The sequence below is a fragment of the Gopherus evgoodei genome, chromosome 13 (genome assembly GCF_007399415.2).
Source record: "Gopherus evgoodei ecotype Sinaloan lineage chromosome 13, rGopEvg1_v1.p, whole genome shotgun sequence".
Taxonomy (NCBI): domain Eukaryota; kingdom Metazoa; phylum Chordata; order Testudines; family Testudinidae; genus Gopherus; species Gopherus evgoodei.
Window position 1 is genome coordinate 8,379,781 of NC_044334.1, and position 21,607 is coordinate 8,401,387.

A 21,607-nucleotide genomic window follows, 5' to 3' on the forward strand; every position below is an offset into this window, starting at 1 on the left:
CCACAGGTAACATTGCTAATAACCACTCGCATGCCAAAACTGATCTCTCCATTTACTGGTTTGTGCTCAGTGTTATTCTCTGTTTGATTGCCCGAAAGGGTGTGGTTTCCATCTGCTGGACTAATATAAAGCAAAACAAAGGTAGTGGGGACTGGTGTCTTCTGGGTAATGGGTATAAAGCAATTCACTTCCAAGTTGTCAGTGCAATCCTGCGGATTATTACTTATGGAAAGTTGTTTCCAACTGATGGCTGTTCAGTGCTCTGCATAAAACGAGTGTGGTGGTCTCAGCCCAGCTGCCAATGATCAAGTGTTCACATCACAGAAATTATCACCCACAATTGGCTTTAATGGCTATTTTTGTTGGCAATCTCTGCAGGGAGTCAAGGTACTAATGGGTTTGGAGACTGACATTTCCTTTCCTAGGAGTGGATCATGGGAAAGGAGCAAGGTGCATCGGCAGGACAGTGTGTGGGAGCTTGCTGAAGCTGCTGTTTTGAGGCTAGAGGACTTCAGTGTCCTGGGCTGCCATCAGGTTCCTTTCACTAGAACTAACTTCATAGAGAATCATAGAAAAGTAGGGCAGGAAGTGACCTCAAGAAGTCATCTAGTTCAGAACCCTGCACTGAGGCAGGGCCAAGTAAACCTAGACCATCCCTGACAGATGTTTGTCTAACTTATTCTTTAAAATGTCCAGTGAGGGGGATTCCACAGCTTCCCTTGGAAACCTATTCCAGTACTTACCTATCCTTATAGTTAGAAAGATTTTTCTAATATCTAGCCTAAATCTCCCTTGCCGCAGATTAAGTTGACAGCTTCTTGTTCAGTGGACATGGAGAACAATTGATCACAGTTCTCTTTATAACAATTCTTAGCATATTTGAAGACTATTATTAGTTCTCACCCTCAGTCTTCTTTTCTCAGACTAAATGTGCCCATTTTTTTACGTGTCTGAATAAGTCAGGTTTTCTAAACCTTTTAAATTTTTGTTGCTCTCCTGTGCACTCTCGCCAGTTTGTCCACATCACAATGCAAAGTAATGCACATTGGAAAACATAATCCCAAATACATATAAAATGATGGGGTCTAAATTAGCTGTTAGCACTCAAGAAAGAGACCTTGGCATCATTGTGGATAGTTCTCTGAAAACATCCGCTCAATGTGCAGCGGCAGTCAAAAGTAAACGGAATGTTGGGAATCATTAAGAAATAAATAGATAATAAGAGAGAAAATATCATATTGCCTTTATATAAATCCATGGTACACCCACATCTTGAATACTGCGTGCAGATGTGGTCGCCTCATCTCTAAAAAGATATATTAGAATTGGAAAAGGTTCAGAAAAGGGCAACAAAAATTATTAGGGGTATGGAACAGCTACCATATGAGGAGAGATTAATAAGACTGCGACTTTTCAGCTTGAAAAGAGACGACTAAGGGGGCATATGATAGAGGTCTATAAAATCATGACTGGTGTGGAGAAATAAATAAAGAAGTGTTATTTACTCCTTCTCAGAACACAAGAACTAGAGGTCACCAATGAATTAATAGGCAGCAGTTTAAAACAAACAAAAGGAAGTATTTTTTCACACAGCGCACGGTCAACCTATGGAATTCTTTGCCAGAGGTTGTTGTGAAGCCAAGACTAATGGGTTGAAAAAAGAACTAGATAAGTTCATGGAGGATAGGTCCATCAATGGCTATTAGCCAGGATGGGCAGGGATGATGTCCCTAGCCTCTGTTTGCCAGAAGCTGGGAATGAGCGAAAGGGGATGGATCACTTGATGATTACCTGTTCTGTTCATTTCCTCTGGGGCACCTGGCATTGGCCACTGTTGGAAGACAGAATACTGGGCTAGATGAACCTTTGGGCCGACTGAGTTCTTATGTTCTTATGTATCTTCTTATATTTCTTAAAGTGTGGTGCCCAAAACTAGACACACTACTCCAACAGAGGCCTCACCAGTGCTGTGTAGAGCGGGGTAATTACCTTATATGCAGCACTCCTGTTAATATACTCCAGTATGATATTAACCATTTCAGTTTTCAGTTTCATTTTCAGTGTGTTCAATTGTGATCCACTCTACCGCCCAGATCCTTTCTTAGTACTATTGCCTAGCCTGTTATTCCTCATTCTGTATTTGCCTTGAATAGAAACACTTCAGAAAAAAATGAAGAGAAACACTTACTTTATTCCCCATCTTCTGAATTTTCAGCAACATAACTTGGATAATGGAGTATAACGTTTTCAAAATCATCATTGTTAGCTGTCTCCCTGTTAGTCAAATCAATGTGATAAACATTACATATATTAAAAACTGCAATGACATTTGTTTTAATTTAGCACTGAAATCTTTTATGAATATTCAAAAATTCTCTCTATAAGGACCTGATTTTGCAAACAGTTACACACACAAGTAACTTTATGGAAGTGAGTAAGCCCATTAAAGTCAGCCTGACTACTCATATCTATAAAGTTACTCATATGCATAAATGTTTGCAGAACTGAGGCCTAAAGCCCCAATCCTGCAATTAGTTCCATATGGCAGACCCCACTGCCTATGTGAAGCCCCATTAACTTCAGGGATCTGCTTGTATGGGGCTAATCTCCTGACTGGAACCTAAATTGGCAAATATTTCTTCCTCTAGGAAGTGCTCTGTGTTTCAGAATTGTCTTATGGCCACATTATGCATGTGTAGCCATATAAATATCTTTATTGATGCACCCTTGTTTAGTGCACTGAACATGTTGCAAATAAAAGCTTAAGAAATGTGAGCATGGTTATAATTTCCCCCCCAGTCATAAATAGAATTCTAATGCCTTTTCTTGCTTCCTCTCATCTTCAGGGTAATGGCCCACTAGCAGAAATTGACCTGTGGCGTGAAAGAAATGCTACCTTAAGTGCTCTGACTGAACAGATAAAGCTCCCATTAGTGAAAAAAATCTTAGCAATACTAAAGGAAGCTGAATCTGGACTTCTTGAAAATTTGCAGATAGTCATAAGTGATCTTAGCAGGCACCATGTGGAAGCTGTAATAATGTTAGGTTTCTTTCAACTCTGGAGCGCCATTTGAAGGTATGTTTATCTAATGATACTTCGGGAAGATTGTCAGTGTTTAATTCAGTCATGTCTTTCTTTGATATAAGCCCAGCTCTTCTTTTTATTTTTCCTGTCATTTTTTAAATCAATAAAATACACCATGATTTGCTTAGATAGTAAAAAGAAAAAATGCTCGTTTAGTTTCTCTTCCTAGGTGAAGAGTTGTTCGGATTGCAGTGATCAATAGAGAGGAGAGTGTATTCTGTCTCAGAGATAAGTGGTTTGTAACCTTTTTAGGCAACTGTAGAAGTTTACCGAATTAATGGCTGATTCAATTCTTATTGACAATGGGAGTTGGATCAGGGTCCCAAGATCTTGGCTGCCTCATCTACTGCATGTCAACTCTCATTCACTTCTGTGCCCACTAGACCTTTATGGAATGTGGGCTGCTTCAAACCTCAGTTTTGGAACCGACTTTACTAGGAGTTGTACTTGCGGATAGTAACTGAAAGTAGAACTAGGTCTGAGATTTTAATCACTTAGGTAGGAAGTGCTGGCTATTATACCACAGCCTCAGGGGAGTCACTTAACATGGGTAATAAAATGAGCGAATAAACAAAACCAAAGATTTATCATTGCTCCACTTTTGGGCCAGTTTCTGCTGCTGAATGCACTCGTGAGTCTCCTGTGTGAGGAGCTAAGACTCATTCAAGCATTCAGAGGTAGATTTGGGCAAAAAGTACTGGCAGTCTTAATAGAAACTAGAATTTTAATGAGAAAACAAATTGCCAGAACCTGAATATTCACATCTGTAGGCCCAGTCCTGCAGACACTTAGGCACATGAGTAACTTTAAAGTTACTGACACGTAGGTTTGCTGGATTTGGTCATATGTTTGTTAGTCTCATAAATTCTCTTGAGCCCAAGTATTTAGCTAATAGAATAGTATCTTTTTTTTCATGGCAATCTTATTCACAATATTATCCTCTATTTAAAAGAATTTAACTCATGGCACTGGATTAATATTGTCTTGGATACAATTCCTTCAATGATGAACGCACTGAGAATGGTTTGGATTATCTCACGGCATTACAACAAGGATGAGCGGATGATACCCCTCATGGAAAGAATTGCGTGGGAAATTACAGCCAGGGTCTGCAAAGTTGTGGACTTACGGACTTTGTTTAAGTAAGCAGTAGATTCTTACTTAACTAGGTCATAACTGTTAGTAGCTTTGAATATCTTACAGTAAGTATGATAGGTGTCAATTTTATCAAGTATGTCTTACTTATAGTCAGGAGCTTTCATTATATTTAGCAAATTTAAAGGCACATTTGAGAAGTTCACTATATGCACTCATATATTATTGAAGCAGCTTTAAAGGTGGAGATACTGGTTCCCTTTTGACATGTGCTGGTATAAAGTAGTAGTAACTCTATCGAAATCAGTGGAATTCCAGTGGTACAAATATGATGTAAGTGCTATCAGAATCAGCCCTGAAATCTTCTTCCTTTTGAACTTTTCAAAAACCAAGTCATGAAATGGTTCTTGAGGTGAGATAGTATTGGGAAATTTTAAGTTTTAGCTAGATTTCATTAAAATAGAAGACTTTATTGAACCAAGATATTCTAGCTCAATGAAAGCATCATTTCATATTAAACCTTTAAAGGTTCTTGTCAGTCTTCTAACTGCTTTGTTTTGTTTAATAGAGAAGATAGAAACATTGCAAAAACTAAATTGTTGGAAGCCAAAGGCACTCTTGAAATGTGGAAAAAATCCTATTTCGATATTCGTGCCCAGATTGAAGCCTCAGGAAGAGACCAACGATGGGAATTTGACCGAAGGCGTCTTTTTGAAAAAACAGATTATATGGCTTCAATCTGTCAAGATCTGTATGATATTGTGCAGGTAGTAATGTGTGTGGTTTTAAATAAAAGCATTGTGTATCTAGATTCCCCAGCTGTGAGAGATTGTTTTGCATTGTATTGTATTTGCTGAATTGAATGAAATGTTAGTAACCTTTAAGACATTTGCTAGTGGGCTCATCTGGCAGATTCTTTGTAATACTGTTAGGGTGACCAGATGTCCCGATTTTATAGGGACAGTCCCGATTTTTGGGTCTTGTTCTTATATAGGCTCCTATTACCCCTCCAACCTGTCCTGATTTTTCACACTTGCTGTCTGGTCACCTTAGATACTGTTGTAGTAGAAATGTATATCTACTGCCTCCCAGGTTTTTGGACTCGAAGCACTTTTTCTAATATACATAAGGCGGCAGAGGAGGGAAGGCAGATGGTTTCTGCTTGCCTGCGCACTTATTATCTGATCTTGGAATACAATTGGCCTTGATCTCAGTGTGGGCCAAGTAAGTTGGAGGAAAAAGAAAAGGATCAAACTGGAGAAGGAAGTTAAAAAAAAAAATGATGGGGGTGTAATAATTATTGACCCAAGTCTTCAATGGAAGCCATGCAGGATTCTGATGCCTGCAGAGTCTCAATGGTTTCTATAGGAGTGTGTGGGCATAGGGGTCTGCTCACCAGTACCCCATTATGGAATGGGTTCGTATATCTGGGTCAACCTCTGTAGGGCCAGAAATGGATGGTGACTTGAATTCAAATTGGCTCTTTATTTGGAGATGGTAATGTGATTCACCACCAAATTTACTCATTATTATATTATCATTAAAAATAATTTAAATGTTTTAAGAGGTCTTGTATTTTAAATGTGTACTTTTAACACTGAAGAATAAATGTAATGTTTTAAGAACAAATTCATAGACATAAATAGAGGAACAGTTATCCAAAACTACAACCAATCTTGCAGTAGCTTTACGCTTGTGCTTAACTTGAGCAATGGACAGTCCCACTGATGTCAGTGAAATTAATTATGTGTGTTTGTAGTTAAGCACATGCTTAAGTCTTTTCAGGATCAGGGCCTTAGTCTGGAAAAGATATATTTTAATAGGTTTACATTATTGCTACCTCTATACATATTTAAAACAATCAAATATTTTTATATATTAGTCATTTTTAGGCTTTAGTGTCTATCAGAATTATATTAAATACCAGTGAACATACTTTGTTTTGGGGAAAATAATCCGCTGAAACTGTGGGAGTTTTCCATGTACAGTATTTTAGAAAATTTGACACACATAAAAGGTCAGTATATCAAATGCAAGATAATAGGTCAGAATTATGGAAATTCTTGTTTGATCAAATTGACATAATAAGTATAATGTTCGTGGATGTGTGAGTTTTTGATCAGAAAGTATATCTTGAGGTAGGAGAAAGAATATAAACTTCGTAGTAACTAGCAATATATTCCTACCAGCAGGAATGGAAATTTTGTCTGAATAAGAACTGTGATATTGGGCACCTAGATTTTTATATGGAATTGTACAGTCTTTGATGGGAATATACAAAATGTATGTCAGTGTAAGGATTATTTATTTCCGCTATGTAAAAGTTATTTATTAAAGGAAAGAATACACAAAAATATTGTTTTGGCTGAAAGATAGTTGAAAATAATTTCTGTTTGTCTGAACAAACAGGTTATTGAAGAGTTCTACAATATATTTGGTCCTGAACTGAAGGCTGTCACTGGAGATCCAAAGCGCATTGATGATGTATTGCGAAGGGTTGATGGGCTGATTAGTCCTATGGAAGTGCTGACTTTTGACCCTTTTAGCATCAAATGTGCATCTCAGTGGAAATTTGTTATGGAAGATTTTAAATCGGAAGTACTGGTAGGTAGCAGGTCGTGTGCTGGTTATTTCTATAACACTGTATATCTTCCTTCTAGAATTTCAAAATTTAAACTTAAAATAAGTGCAAGCCTGAAAAGTAAAAAATAAACGAATCAATAATAAAATAAACGTGGCCAAACATTTTAATTTGGAGTTTTGGGAGGAAGCCAAAGGTTATTTTTGTTTGTTTGTTTTACACTTTGCATGTGAACGTAGAGCTGGTGAAAGGTGCTGGTTCATTCAAAGCCCTGGAGTTTGAAGCTCTTTGTTAATTGAGCAGTGGTAGAATTTGCCTTCCTGACACTCACCTGCTAACATGCCTCTCCTATGACCTAAATGGGAGTTAAGGGTCACACTCCTGGATTCCTTCAGTCCCTCACCTCTCTGCTGAGAAGATCAGCGATGGTACCAGTTGGGATGGTGGGATGTACACTCTTGCCCTGTAGGCATTGGATTGAGATCCAGTGCACTCATTTCCCTTAGGCCATTGAACAGGCATCAGTTGGTTTTTGAAAAAAAAAATTCAAATAAAGAGAAGCAAAATTATACTTTAATATTAGCACAATGTTATGTGTTTTACACCTAGGCCACTCTCTCTTCCTCCCTTTGTCTCTGCAAAGTTAATCCATAAGCAGTTTTGTTTCTTGACTTGCTGTCTTTTTCTTTTCTAGGTTATAGAAAAAGAGGCCAAGAACTTTATTGATGAGTCCTTTAAGACCCTTCGATCAGCAGAGGCTGCTTTTGACATGCTCTTAAACTTTAAACACATCCGCTCTCGGGATGCCATCAATAGACAGATGATGATGAAATTTAATGATATTCTGGCACAGTATTGTAAAGAGGTATTTCACTTAAGAATTTCTTAAGAAACACATAAAATTCTCTGCCAAGTAGAAGTATCCTTTCTTGAACAATAAATCTATGTATCTGTCTAGGGACTTACACGGCCCCTGTCACCATAGTATCTGAGAGGCTCCCAAGTATTTAGAAATAACGATAATAATCTCTCTCTTTTCTTTGTAGCCTGAAGGAGAAATAGCACAATTAGTATGTAGATATTTGTGTATGTGGTTGTCTGTGTTAGGATACTTATTGTTGGTCAAAGGGAGACAAGGTTTGCATTTAGTTCTATATGCAGTGGGGCCTGGTCATTCTTATTTCTTGTGGGCATGAGTTCTACAGCAGAGGCTGTCAAACGGTGGTCCGTGGGCTACCAGTGGTTTGCGAGCTCCATTCAGGTGGTCTACAGGTAGTTCCCTCTAAGGTGTGTGCCTGGGCAGCTGCACATGAGAAAATGAAGGGCCACCCACCTAATTAGTAGAGCCGTGCAGGCATGGCTCCATTGATTAGGTGCCTGGACCCTGGAGAAGACACATATGTAAGGTGAGGTGCTGGCCTTGGGGGGAACAGGGGGTAGGTAGGAGGGGGCAGTGGGGTGAAAAGAGTGGGTGGAGGGGGGAATTTGGGATGTGCAGGGCTGCAGTGGCCAGAGAAAGAAGAGACTTTCCCCAGCTCCAGAGACCACCCCCTTTCCCAGTCCCAGCTCAGGGGCTGCCAAGTGGGGGAAGAAAGGGCACATCCATTGCATTAGAAAGGTAAGACTACTGATATTAAAATGAGTTGTGTGTTTTTATTTGTAGAACAAACAATGTTTATTATTAAGGGTTTTATTTATGTAGCACTTTTATCCAAAGTGTTTTACAATAGTTAGCTGATGCTACAAACAACATTTGGAATGATCATTAAGTGGTCCGCCAAGACCCTTAGCAATCTTCAAGTGGTCCATGAAAAAAAAAATCACCGTTCTACAATATTCCATCTCCTGTGAAAATTATGTTTCCTACACTCATGAGCCTCCTTGTACTCGATGACAATTCGATAGGAACATACCAGTTGTGGGAGATCAGGGCAATAAAAAGAGCAGTGATTTCTAAGATAGTCCAGGCTAGTCCCACGGAGAGCTTTGACTATCAGAGTAACTCCATTCTATAATCTTTGGGGAACCAGTGCTGAGAGGAGGGCATCAGGGTAATGCCTTCATAGTGAACTGTGTTGCTAAGCAGAGAGGCTGCTGCGTTTTGTCCAGTTGGAGTTTTTTCAGGGCATATGCCTTCACTCCAAGAGTATAAAGTAGTGTAGATACATTTAAAGAACTATGAAAAGTACTTTTTATCAGATCTAAGAGATTTCTTTTGGGACCATTTTTGTAATATTTGTTTCCTTCTGAAAAATGACCTCAGTTTACTACTTACTGATATTTTAGATGTTTTTGTTCCCCTGCTTCTGTGGCACCTAATAAAGCATTTGATCTTGAGAGGTCCTGTGTAACTGCAACCCCCATTGAAATCAATAGGAACTGCAGGTGATCAGCGCCTTTCTGGCTCAGGTTCCATCCCGCCATTTATAAACTCCTGCTAGGATCAAAATCCCAGCATCAAATGCTCTCCCAGTAGGGTCATGTTCCTGTAGTATTCGGTTTTAGGAATTGGTTCTGCTGCCATGAGGAATTCTCAGTGATTTTGAGGGGAATTTCACACGTGGACCAGTTGCACGATAGGATCCTTAATGTCAGATCCTGCTGTTGCAGACAAATATCTGTGTAGCATATTCATCCTGGCCATTCATCCTGCCTGAGATTTCCTACCATCTCCTTTCCAGATGTCTCTTGGAAGACTGCCACAATGCTTTACAGGGTACTTTCTCAGAGCAGCAGTAATATGCACAATAAAACTTATCCCTGCCATTGTGTGCTGATGGTGGCAGAATATGTGCTTGCCAGCTCATGGACTCCCACTTTGACCAGCTAGCACGCTGTATTTTATTAGGCAGCTGTAGCTGCCATGGTAAGATCATGGCTTTCCTCATGCATTATTTGCACACAACACTGCTGCACATGTAATTCCACCTCACAGGTGGGGGCTGCCTCATAGCACTCCCTGTGGGGACAGGTGTGGTACTGCCAGTGCTCTCTGCCTTAGTCCACTAGTCATGGCCACCTGCCTGGAGCAGAGTGGCCCATGCTGAAAGCCTGGTGTCAGTCTCTAAACATTTAGCCATATTCTGAATTTATTATCTTTGTTTATCTGTTCCCTTAAATAAACAAACCGAAAAGGCAAGCAGTAAATTGCAGTGCTTGAAGGCAAGGCCTTGACCTGGCCCATTAGGTTCTGACCTAGCACTTAGGAGCTTACCTGTCTCGCCTAGCACTGTCTCTCAATAGAAGCCTGCAAGCTTTCTTAATTGGTTTGCTGGCTCCCAATTGGTCAGGGTCTCCTTAGGGCCCTTCTAGTCCTCTGGAGGGCTAAGTCTTATTGGTAGCCTGGCTTAAGTGGGTTTTCCTTGAGAAGAGAGGTGCCAGAGCACTGATGCCTCCAGCAGGGGGCAGAGAAGGCCTGATAGATCCTGTCACACCTTTTTCCACCTTCCAGGTGAAGTCAAGATTGATCCCTTGGTATTGAAAGCTTGTTTTTCTCTTTGTATGAATAATATTAGGATGACCATTTGAGATTGCTTATATGATAGAAGCCAAAATATGATCACATGTATGTATGGGTGTGCATGTGTGTGATATGTAATACAAAATATAATAATATAAAGTTATATCCTTTTAATAAAAAAATGCAAGAACATCAGAAGGTCTTTATGAAAATGAAGTGCCATCTGGCTGGTAATATCAAAAGTGAAATGAGTATCTATTGGTGAAAATCGACAAAGAGTCCAGTGTCACTCTATAGACTAACAAAAGTATTGGCACATAAGCTTTCATGGGTGAATACCCACTTGGTGAAAATGTAGATGGGCAAATAATTCTAATTAGCTTAATCCAAAATAAGGATGCCATGGAAGTTATTAACAATCTGTTAGTGTTCTGCTGCTGGAATTAGTTGTTGATCCTTCTAATGTGTATGGCATGTGCTAGAGATAGTGGAGATGGAAGGTGATGTTTCTGATAACTCTGTACTGTGTTGATTCTTTTATAGGTTGACATAGTTAATAACATCTTCATCCAAAACCTCAGTAATCCACCTCTGTACAAGAATCATCCTCCAATGGCTGGAGCAATATATTGGTCACGATCCCTTTTCCATCGTATCAAACACACTATTATTCGGTTTCAAGAAGTAGAGGAGTTGCTGGCTGGTGAGCGTGGAAAGGAGGTATGTTGGTTTCATTGGTATTTAATAAAGAAAGTAATACTTTGCACTTCAGTAGCACTGTTCATCCAAATATATACAAGTGCTTTACACGCATTAATTAAAATTGGTGGCATGTTTGTGTACATAAGTATTGTGATACAAAACGTATTACAAATGGGGAAATTGAGGCACACATTGATTGTGACATCTCTGAGTGTGTCTCAAAGAGGCAGTAACAGAGTTGGCAATGGAACTTAGGAGTCTACAGTCTCAGCCCCCTGCATTAACCAGTAGACTATACTCGCTCCCTTATTTAATAAAAACAAATATTAAAAACTATTTTAAGTAGCCCTGATCAGACAAGAAAATTTTGTCTCTGTCTATATTATAGAGTAAAATGAATGGAGTTGAATTCTTTCTTACAGGTAAAACAAAAGTATCTGGAAGTGGCTAGGAGAATGAAAGAATATGAAGATCTGAAATATGATCATTGGAGGGACTGGACTGAACAGATGCTCCCAGTATTATTGAAAAAAACCCTGCTTGCTAAAGTCCATTCTTCTGGGACCATAGTCCAAGCTAATTCGGAGCTCTCCGATCAGGTGAGGGGAGGAAGGGTCAGGTGTCAATCTTCTGCTAATTAATTAATTTGTAGCCAAGTTACTGATCAGGTGAGATTTTCTCAGAGTGTTTTCTTAAAGAGAGGAACTGAGTTATTTGGGGATATGTCGATACTTCTGAACTCAAAATTATTTGGGGATCTGACATGGGCTGTCATATTTGTCAGAATTGTTGAATGACTTGGCAGAAGCATAAATGATAATGTGTGTTGTGCCATCATTCCTGGCAATTCTAGGTAGGACATGCCAATGCTTTGTCTTAATATGTCTATTTTGCTCTGAGCACATTATTCAGGTGCTGTAAAAAATAGTAAGTATTTTCCAACAGCTTCATCTTTACTATATAGATATTTGTTACTATACTATACAGCACCAGCGTGATGTGCTCACTGCAGGATACTCCACTTAAAAGGCAACTTGTTTCCCAGGTACTTCTGGGTGCAATCCAAAAAAATCATGGAATTAACATGAGTTTGCTGCCATCACATTGTTCACTCTGCTTGTGTGTTAAGTGTCTTCCTCTACCCCTATGTCTGCCTTCTCTATTTAGATTGTAAACTCTTTGGGACTAATACACTGGGTTTTCCATTATGGATTGTTGGCACAGCATATGTAGGGGGAGTTTTTGCTCTATCTCTTATGGTCAATTTTAAATGAAGAGATAGTTGCGTTTAATTCATGCAAAGAAAGTGATGAATGTGGCAGCCAGTCTGAAATGCATTTCCACAGCTAGCCCTGAATGTCAAGTCTGCTATATGACACAAATGAATCAGTCTATTTACCTTGAAAATGCCTCTTGAAGATAATTGTTTCTTTGATTTTTAACTGACCTCTCCCTCCTTCTTGCTGCTGTTTCTCTTCTGTGCTGTAGAGCCTGCATTCTGAAGAGGTTGACACCGGGGAGAAGTGGAGTCGTTTCACAGTCAATTTTTCTCCCAAACTCCAAGAGGTTATCAGTGAAACAAAATACATGGAGCAGCTGGGGCTTCCAGTACCTGAAATAGCAAGGAACGTGGCACTACAGGAGGACAAATTTCTTAGGTAAGGATATAAATTTTGAACATGCTCTATGTTCAGGCTGTGCTCAATGGCAATACTCCTACTCACTTCACCAGAACAGGAATGGGCCCTCTGTCATCAAATTTAAAAAACATGAGACTCCGTGGTCATTGTTATGTTTTCTTGGAAGTTTGCACAAATAATCTTTCCTCTGGTGTTGTCTGCTTTCTGTATTATGTATGATGAAATCAAGCAAACAAAACACATGGTAACCCCCCAAGAAAAAGCAAATCATATACTATACTGCAGTGCATTGTAACATTCCTCAGTCACTAGGAGACCTCAATTTAATGCCTGACTCTGCCATCGACTTCCTGTGTGACCTTGGGCAAGTCACCTAGGGCAGATTTTCAAAGGTATTAAGGCACTAATGGTGCAGATAGGTGCCCAATGGGATTCTCAAAAGCCCCTGACACCCATTGATTTCACTCATGTGCTTAAAGATGATCATGTTTTAAATGCTTTTTCTGGATTGGTGCTATAGGGGCCAACCCAACACCTGTTGAAATCAGTGGAGTCTTTCCATTGACTTCATAGAATCATAGATTTGGAAGGGACATCTAGTCCAGTCCCCTGCACTCAAGGCAGGACTAAGGGTACGTCTACACTACCTACCAGATCGGTGGGTAGTGATCAATCCCCTATTGCTCTGCTGTCGACTCTGGAACTCCACCATAGCGAGAGGCGGAAGCAGAGTTGACGGGGGAGCAGTGGCCATTGATCCCACGCTGCAAGGAAGATACGTCGACTTCAGCTATGCTATTCTTGTAGCTGAAGTTGCGTATCTTAGATCGATCGCCTCCCCTCCCCCCCGAGTGTAGACCAGGCCTCAGTATTATCTAGACCATCCCTGACAGGTGGTTGTCCAACCTGCTCTTAAAAATCCCCAATGATGGAGATTCCACAACCTCCCTAGGCAATTTATTCCAGTGCTTAACCACACTGACAAGAAGTTTTTCCTAATGTCCAGCCTAAACTGCCCTTGCTGCAATTTAAGCCCATTGCTTCTTGTCCTGTCCTCAGAGGTTAAGAAGAACAATTTTTCTCCCTCCTCCTTGTAACAACCTTTTATGTACTTTAAAACTGTTATAATGTGCCCTCTCAGTCTGCTCTTCTCCAGACTAAACAAACCCAGTTTTTTCAATCTTCCTTCATAGGTCATGTTTTCTAGACTTTTAATAATTTTGGTTGCTCTTCTCTGGACTTTCTCCAATTTGTCCACATCTTTCCTGAAAAGTGGCGCCCAGAACTGGACACAATACTCCAGTTGAGGCCTAATCAGCGTGGAGTAGAGTGGAATAATTATTTCTCATGTCTTACTTACAATACTCCTACTAATACATCCCAGAATGATATTTGCTTTTTCTGCAATAACGTTACACTGTTGACTGATATTTAGCTTGTGATCCACTGTGACCCCTGATCCCTTTCCGCAGTACTCCTTCCTAGGCAGTCATTTCCCATTTTGTATGTGTGCGATTGATTGTTCCTTTCTAAATGGAGTACTTCGCATTTGTGCTCATTGAATTTCATCCTGTTTACTTCAGACCATTTCTCCAGTTTGTCCAGATCATTTTGAATTTTAATCCTGTCCTCCAAAGCACTTGCAACCCCTCTCAGCTTGGTATCATCTGTAAACTTTATAAGTGTATTTTCTATGCTGTTATCTAAATTGTTGAAGATATTGAACAGAACCAGCCCCAGAACCTGTGGGACCCTACTCGTTACGCCCTTCTCGCATTACTGTGAACCACTGATAACTACTCTCTGGGAAAGATTTTCCAACCAGTTATGCACAGTGATGAGCTCCCAAAATCCTAAGAACTGGTTCCCTACAGGATCCTCGGCAGCACTTTGGCAGCGGTGATGGGGTCTTCACTCGCTCCGGGTTTTCGGGGCATTTCGGCAGCGAGTCCTTCACCCAGAGCGAGTGAAGGACCTGCCGCCGAAGTGCCGCTGAAGACCCAGTAGGGAACTGCGCGGTAAGTACAAGCCCCACGTGCCTCTCTCCCCTGCCAGTCTGACCCAACCCACATCCTACCCCCGACTGCCCGCCCCCAGAACCCACAACCCATCAACCCCCCCAGTCCTTGTCCCCTGACCCCCCACTCCCGAGACCCCCCACCCTAACTGCCCCCCAGGATCCCACCCCTACCCAATTCGCTCCGCTCCCTGTCCCCTGACTGCCCCGACCTCATCCACCACCACCCCGACAGATCCCCGGAACTCCGGCGCCTATCCAACCCTCCCCCTTGTTCCCCATCCCCTGACTGCCCTCTCAAGAACCTCTGCCCCATCCAACCCCCCCCATACACATACTCCCCGGGACTCTCTGCCCCTTATACAACCCCACCGGCCGTTACCATGCCGCTTACCCCCTACTCCCCCCCTCCCAGAGCCTCAGTGCGTTGCGTCCAGGAGCTGCCCTGGACAGCGCTGCAGCGGCATGGCTCCAGCAGGACCTGAGCTCCCACCAGTTGGCCCGGAGCTCACAGCCCTGCCCCCTTACCACGCTGCTCTGAGTGGGAGGAGCTCAGGTCCTGCTGGAGCCATGGGGTCTCAGCACTGTTCAGGGCCTCTCCTGGACGCGGCACGCTGAGGCTCTGGGAGAGGGCGGAGGCGGGGGTAATTGGCATGGTAACGGCCGGGGCCGGAGGGGGTTGGATAAGGGGCAGGGAGTCCCAGGGACAAGGAGTGGGGTGGGGATTGGATGGGGCACAGATTCTGGGGGGGGGCAGTCAGGGAACAGGGGGATTAGGGGGAGGGAAGGTGGAGGCAGGGTCCGGGCCGGGGGGGAGCCTCAAAGATTCTCATGGGGGTCCCTGCGGAGCCTGGGGCAAGGGGCAAATTGCCCCACTTGCCCCCCTGGGCAGCTCTGCCAACCCCTCCTCCCAGCCCTGGCCCGGTCCCCTTACCATGCCGCTCAAAGCGGCAGGATCTGTAGAGCTGCACTAGCGCCAGCGGCTCAGCATGCTGCAGCTCTTGGAGCTGGGGGGGAAGCAGGGGAGGGGCTGGGGGAGCCTTCCCAGCTGGGAGCTCAGGGCTGGACAGGACGGGTCCCGCAGGCTGGATGTGTCCCATGGACCGGAGTTTGTCCACTCGCCCGCCCCTTTAGCAACCGGTTCTACACCGATTTCTAAATTTAACAGTCAGTTCTTACGAACTGGGGCGAACCAGCTCCAGCTCACCACTGGTTATGCACCCACCTTATAGTAGCTCCATCTAGGTCGTATTTCCCTAGTTTGTTTAAGAGAAGGTCATGCAAGACAGTATCAAAAGCCTTACTAAAGTCAAGATATACCATATCTACCACTTCCCCCTAACCACAAGGCTTCAATAGCATTGATGTGTAAGCAGGATGACAGAGAGGAGAGGTGCCAGTAGTTTCTGGTTAGGTGACTAAATTGTTAATCTTGGGAAAACTACCAGTGTAGCACTCCATGTCTGGGTTAAAAATTAGGTTTTCAGATGTTCTAGGCAATACCCTTATTGTAATGTTTTGCATTATGCTTGTGACTCTCTTTAGATACACAGATGGAATGAAACAGATGTTGGATCACTATCACAAATTAATGGAAACACTAAATGAAGCAGAAATCCAGCTTCTTGATGATCATATTCAAGAGCTTTGGAGAGTATTTAGATCAGGGTACAAAAGACTCAACTGGAACTCCTTAGGTAATATAGATGATATTTTAAAAATGTCCTTTAGACATTAATTTTCAGTAAAACATCTCCCAGACTTTACATTTTTCTTTTTCTTGTCAACTAATAGCAGTTTCTTATATCTAAAATACTGAGCAGAAGTGACTACAGCTCAAGATCAACGATATCATAAATTGAACTGTGGTAGCTTTGTTGCACAGTCCAGGTTTAGGAATACAGACTGTTACCCTGTGGAAAATATGATGCAGTCCATTGGCCTGACCCAGTGCCTGTTAAAGAAGTACATACTAGTCTTCCCCTGTGAATATGGAATTGCATCCCCTATACATGACATGTTAATACAGTGACCTTTTGGTCTTAGAAGGAATGGGCATTGCACTGCCTACATTGCTCTTTTAGAAGCTTAGATTGGCTAATTAATGAAATGGGGATCTAAGATATGTTGAAGAAGGAGAATAAAATGGACACATGTTATTTTCAAGGTATTGGTGACTATATTGTTCGATGCACACAAGCCATTGGGAAGTTTGAATCGCTTGTATATCAGATTCATAAGAATGCCGGAGATATAAACAACAAGCTTTTATTAATAGAATCAACAAATCTATTTAAATCCCCACCTTTGAAAAATGAGGATGAACTTCCTGGTAGGTCTTATATTTTGTATTCTCATTTCTCAGCTTTGTGAAGTGTCTTTTTGAAGTGGTGTCCTTGCTACATCTCTTTTATTGTTGCCTAGAGAACACATATTAAGTACTTCCCAAGGCTAATTACAGTATAGTGTCATAGTACAGTGAAGGGAGTACAAGCATAGCTTCAATATCTCTGCTGGTGGTTGTGAGACATGAAGATCTACATAGCAGTGGATCTTTTAACAGGTATCTGCCTTTATTCTGGTCATCCATGTCCTGGCCTTTTCCCTACCTCCACCATGTGCTGCTGTGTGGGGGCTTCCTTGGTGCTGCAGTCCCCAATATACAGTGTCTCCTGTCCTCTTGTGCAGCTCTACTGCACAAATTCTGTCAGGGAGACTGCAGTTATAGAGGATGGGGCTGGAGTTGCCTTTTACTCATTTGTGAAATTCAGTCATCATAGCAGATCTTTCAGTCATTAGCATGCACTAGTGGAGTTTAGCTGTTTCAGAATGTCTCTGATAATTAAAAATGTTACCGCCATATGTAAAAATCTCTGTCTTAGTCAAGTTTGGGATTCTTGAATCTGTACACACCAAAAGGTCTGAGGTATTAATATAATAATGAAGATTAAATTCTAAATAAATTTGCAAGATGAATTTACCGTTCAAAGATAAATCCCAACTAATTATTTTGTTAATCTACTGTTACGATTACAACTAAATAGTGATAAATAATAATTTTCTCTCATAAACTTTTACAGGAGTGAAGGAATTCTTTGAGCATATTAAGCGCGAAAGATCTAAAGACGTGGAACACATTGTTAGAAAGTATGTTGCCATTGGACCCTTGCTAACAAAAATGGAAGGGCTGGTTGCCAACACAAATACTGGCAAAGCTTCAAAACTAGCACCCTATTATGCATTTTGGGAAAATAAAATCTATCACACATTGACACAGTTAGTTCTGAAGTAAGTCTGGTGGATTTACTGTCTTGCATCTGTTTAATGGATTTACTGTCTTGCATCTGTTTATTTTTTTCAAATCAGTTGTTTTTAAATTCATAGGTGCTAAAATTTAATCCAGTCCCCCAGTGACTAGGTGCCTGATGGCCCACACTGAGGATGCTACAGTAGGGGAGACTGCAAGAAATAGGGCAGACAATCCCCAAAACTGGTGGTTTATTCTGGAATTAGATTCACCAAGCTAGTAACAGAAGAGCTTCTGTAGTACCATACTGGTTAACAAGAAGAGGGCTAGTTCAGTGGTTTGAGCATCAGCCTCCTAAACCCAAGGTTCTGAGTTCAATCCTTGAGGGGGCTACTTAGGGATCAGGGGCACAAATCAGTACTTGGTCCTGCTCGCGAAGGCAGAGGGCTGGACTCAATGACCTTCCAAGGTCCCTTCTAGCTCTAGGAGATAGGATATCTCCTATTATTATTAAATCAGTTTATCAGAGTTCAATTTCTTGCCTGTTTTCTTGCAGCCCCGTAAGAGTTTACCAATCAAACCAGTCTCTACATGGCACACTGAGACAAATTCTGTCCTCAGATGCACATGTGGGCCTCCCGTTGAAGTCAGTGTTGAATGGCTTAACTGGAGCGACTTGCACATCTGAGGGGAGAGTTTGACCTCATGCTTGCAATTCCTGCTATTTGTTGTCACATATCTGTGCCTATCTATGATGCTATAAAATGCAGGATTAAGATTGTCTGACTTTTTCTTTTTTTGGGTCAGGAATTTGCAGACTTTTAATGCAGCTGTTCTTCGGGATGTCCCACTGTTCCAAACAGAAACTATTTTATCTGCTCCTGAGATAATCCTGCATCCTAATGCCAGTGAAATTGACAAAATGAGTGTTCATTGTATCAGAGACTGTGTTGAAGTCACTAAGGTGATTATTGATAAAGATTATTCAGGGCTTCTTGACACAATGAGTTATTCTTGCTTTATGTTTGTACTGGAACATATATCAAGGGGAAGATTTTGATTATATTGGTTGAAATAAAAATATTCAGTGCATTGTTTTATTTTACAAACTGTGCTAATGACAAAAGACCAAACTCAGATCTTCATACAGTTTTTATTCAGGCAAAACTCCCATTGACTTCATCAGGAGTTTTGCTTGGTAAGAACTTTAGGATTTGGTCCTATACATGTATAAACACCAGCAGGGAAATAGCATCCAAATACAATTAAGACTGGACCCTGCCCTCTGGTGCATATGTGTGCTAGGAGGAAAAGAGGTGTAGGTAACCTTTCCTATAACCACCAACCTCCTCACAACCAGCAGGGCAGGTTATTTACCTAGCACTCAGGAAGGTGCATAACTCCTATGCTAGCTCAATGGGATATAGTATCTGGCCAGGGGTCTGTTCACAATTGTAGGATGCTCACTGCTTCTTTTCAGAAAAGAAACACAATGTTCTAGGAGCAATCCTACCCTGCACTGATGAACAGAGAACACACCCCCTAAAAATATAAATACAGGTCAGTCCTGCCTTCCACCTTCCCACACCAAAACTGACGGCTCATGCTCTACTTTCTTTCTGAGCCTGACTGACCTGTACCTGCCCCTCTGGCCTAGCTTATGACATCCTCAGGAGATAGTCTTGAAAAACAGACCAAATAACAATGCCTGGAAGAATGCATTTGGCATTGTAAGGTACTCTGAGCTCACTTCTGATCTCAGATACATAGGTGTCCTGGTTTGTCAAATGCCCAGCAGTTAACTTTAAAAGTCCAACATGCCTGCATACTTCAGATGAGAATTAAGCCTTGAGTATTTTAGCAGAGCAATCTTCTACTTAAGGGCTAACAACTGTCACTAATTTCACCCACCCCCATTAATACACTATTATTTTAATACTAAAACTCTAGCATTTTGTACGGTGGATGCACGGCACCTGTATCGACTGCCCCCCTCAGCATGCTGAAGAAGACGAACTCATCACCTTGAGTTTTTTTAATGACATCTCTCAGAACCCACTAATAATTGAACAGGCTGTTCTCATTACTCAAAACATACACAAGCTCCTGAATTCTCTCACCAAGTACTTGAATCGATGGAAGCGATATCGCCCTCTGTGGAAATTAGATAAAGCCATTGTGATGGAGAAGTTTGCTGCAAAGAAACCAGCTTGTGTCACCTTTGATGAAAAGTTGCAGTTCTATATTAAGATAGCTCAAGAAGTGACTCAACAGCCCTTGATTAAAGATGAACAGTGCATTAGGCTTAACCTGGGCCCTTTAGCCTACACAGTACAGGAAAATGCAAAAGGTTGGGTGACTTCTCTTGGAAAACTTCTCAATGAATCTGCAAAAGAGGAACTCTTCAGTCTTCAGGAAGAAATTGAGGTAGATGTTTTTTCTGCTCAGTGATAATCAGTCTTTCTAACCAGCTCTGAGTGGTGCTGCACAGTTGCATGACCTGACCCTCCTATTTTATGAAGGAAAAAGAAATCTCAGTCAGACATTGTTGGGTTCATCTTTATCATCAATTAACTAACTGCTCACTAAAAAAATACATGCAGATTATCTAATTGTTTTACATGAGCTGACTTAATATAATTGTACTTAATTGTGTATGTTTTTGCCTAATTATTCTCTTAATGCTGTTTCTGAAAAGTAATTTTCTTTTATAGAGATTATCACAAAACCTTAGGAAAACTCCTGATTCTTTGGAAGAGCTCAAATTTGTTCTTGGCACAATTGCAGAGATCAAAGATATGACTCTACAGGTGGAATTGAAATATTTAGACATTCAGGAAAGATACCGGACCCTTGCAGTATATAACATTCCTGTAAGTGAATTTATGTTTAATCCCATATATATTTTATACTTGTGCTTCAGATACAAACACCTTTTGTGTAAACGAATGAAGTTTAATTAAACTATTTTGAATTAACAGAAATCAAAAAGTAATATTTTCACATTGTTACTCTCAGATTGAAATTTACTAGATTGCTATTCATTTGTTTAGCTCAGTTTCAGGTTATTTAAATAATGTGTTTGTATATTTCATAACTGAAGGCCTGATCATGTAACCCGCACTTTCCTGTAATTCCTACTTGTGAGGGTATTCCCACAGAAGTCAGTGGTACCATTCACTGAGGAAATCCACTCCACTCACATAGAGCCCAGTGACTGGGCTTTATGCAGAATGGAGGCCTGATTAAAAGCTCATTGAACTCAATGGAATTTGTGTAGATGTATACATACATGGTGCATAATTTATCCATCATAATCCATGGAAAGTGTTTGTCTAGAAGACTTTCCTTCTCTGTACAGGATTGAAGCTCTTAGATATTTTTGATAAAGAGTTGGAAAAACATGACTTCAGTAGGCTTTGGATCAGGCCCTGAGTGCAGTGAGGTTTGGAAGGTGAAATCAACCACTCTAACTCAGGGTCAGCAAGTAGGGCTGCTGTGTACTTCTCCCCCATATCTGCTTTTCCTGCCCTCTAAGCTGGAATAGGAGCTGCAGCTCTCTGTGCTAGTTGTGTGGGTGTTGAAACCACAAGATCTGCTAAAATGTTCATCTCATGACCCCTGTCCTGGCATACTCACCTCATGGCCGTCTACCCTAGCCTGTGTTGTTTTGGTGAGAAGAAACTTTCCTTGGTGTGCATGTACTGCCTTATTCAAGGGTACTCACTGTACTGATGGAAGGCTTTCATGATGTGGAAGGTCTTGTGTTGCCTTTGCACC

At 41.2% G+C, this 21,607-nt stretch overlaps 1 protein-coding gene across 1 annotated transcript in view; it reads left to right on the forward strand.

Moving 5' to 3' along the window:
• The first annotated feature begins 2,964 nt into the window (after positions 1 to 2,964).
• Positions 2,965 to 21,607, forward strand: part of LOC115661161 (dynein heavy chain 10, axonemal-like) — an 85,308-nt gene continuing 66,665 nt past the window's right edge. The window contains exons 1-14 of the mRNA XM_030583410.1: positions 2,965 to 3,076; positions 4,038 to 4,227; positions 4,749 to 4,947; positions 6,590 to 6,784; positions 7,456 to 7,626; positions 10,765 to 10,941; positions 11,346 to 11,522; positions 12,412 to 12,581; positions 16,126 to 16,277; positions 16,748 to 16,912; positions 17,661 to 17,868; positions 18,635 to 18,791; positions 19,778 to 20,254; positions 20,542 to 20,700. Of these exons, the coding sequence (XP_030439270.1) occupies positions 4,088 to 4,227; positions 4,749 to 4,947; positions 6,590 to 6,784; positions 7,456 to 7,626; positions 10,765 to 10,941; positions 11,346 to 11,522; positions 12,412 to 12,581; positions 16,126 to 16,277; positions 16,748 to 16,912; positions 17,661 to 17,868; positions 18,635 to 18,791; positions 19,778 to 20,254; positions 20,542 to 20,700 (2,547 nt within the window). The 5' untranslated portion in view covers positions 2,965 to 3,076; positions 4,038 to 4,087. The remainder of the gene's footprint in view (positions 3,077 to 4,037; positions 4,228 to 4,748; positions 4,948 to 6,589; positions 6,785 to 7,455; positions 7,627 to 10,764; positions 10,942 to 11,345; positions 11,523 to 12,411; positions 12,582 to 16,125; positions 16,278 to 16,747; positions 16,913 to 17,660; positions 17,869 to 18,634; positions 18,792 to 19,777; positions 20,255 to 20,541; positions 20,701 to 21,607) is intronic.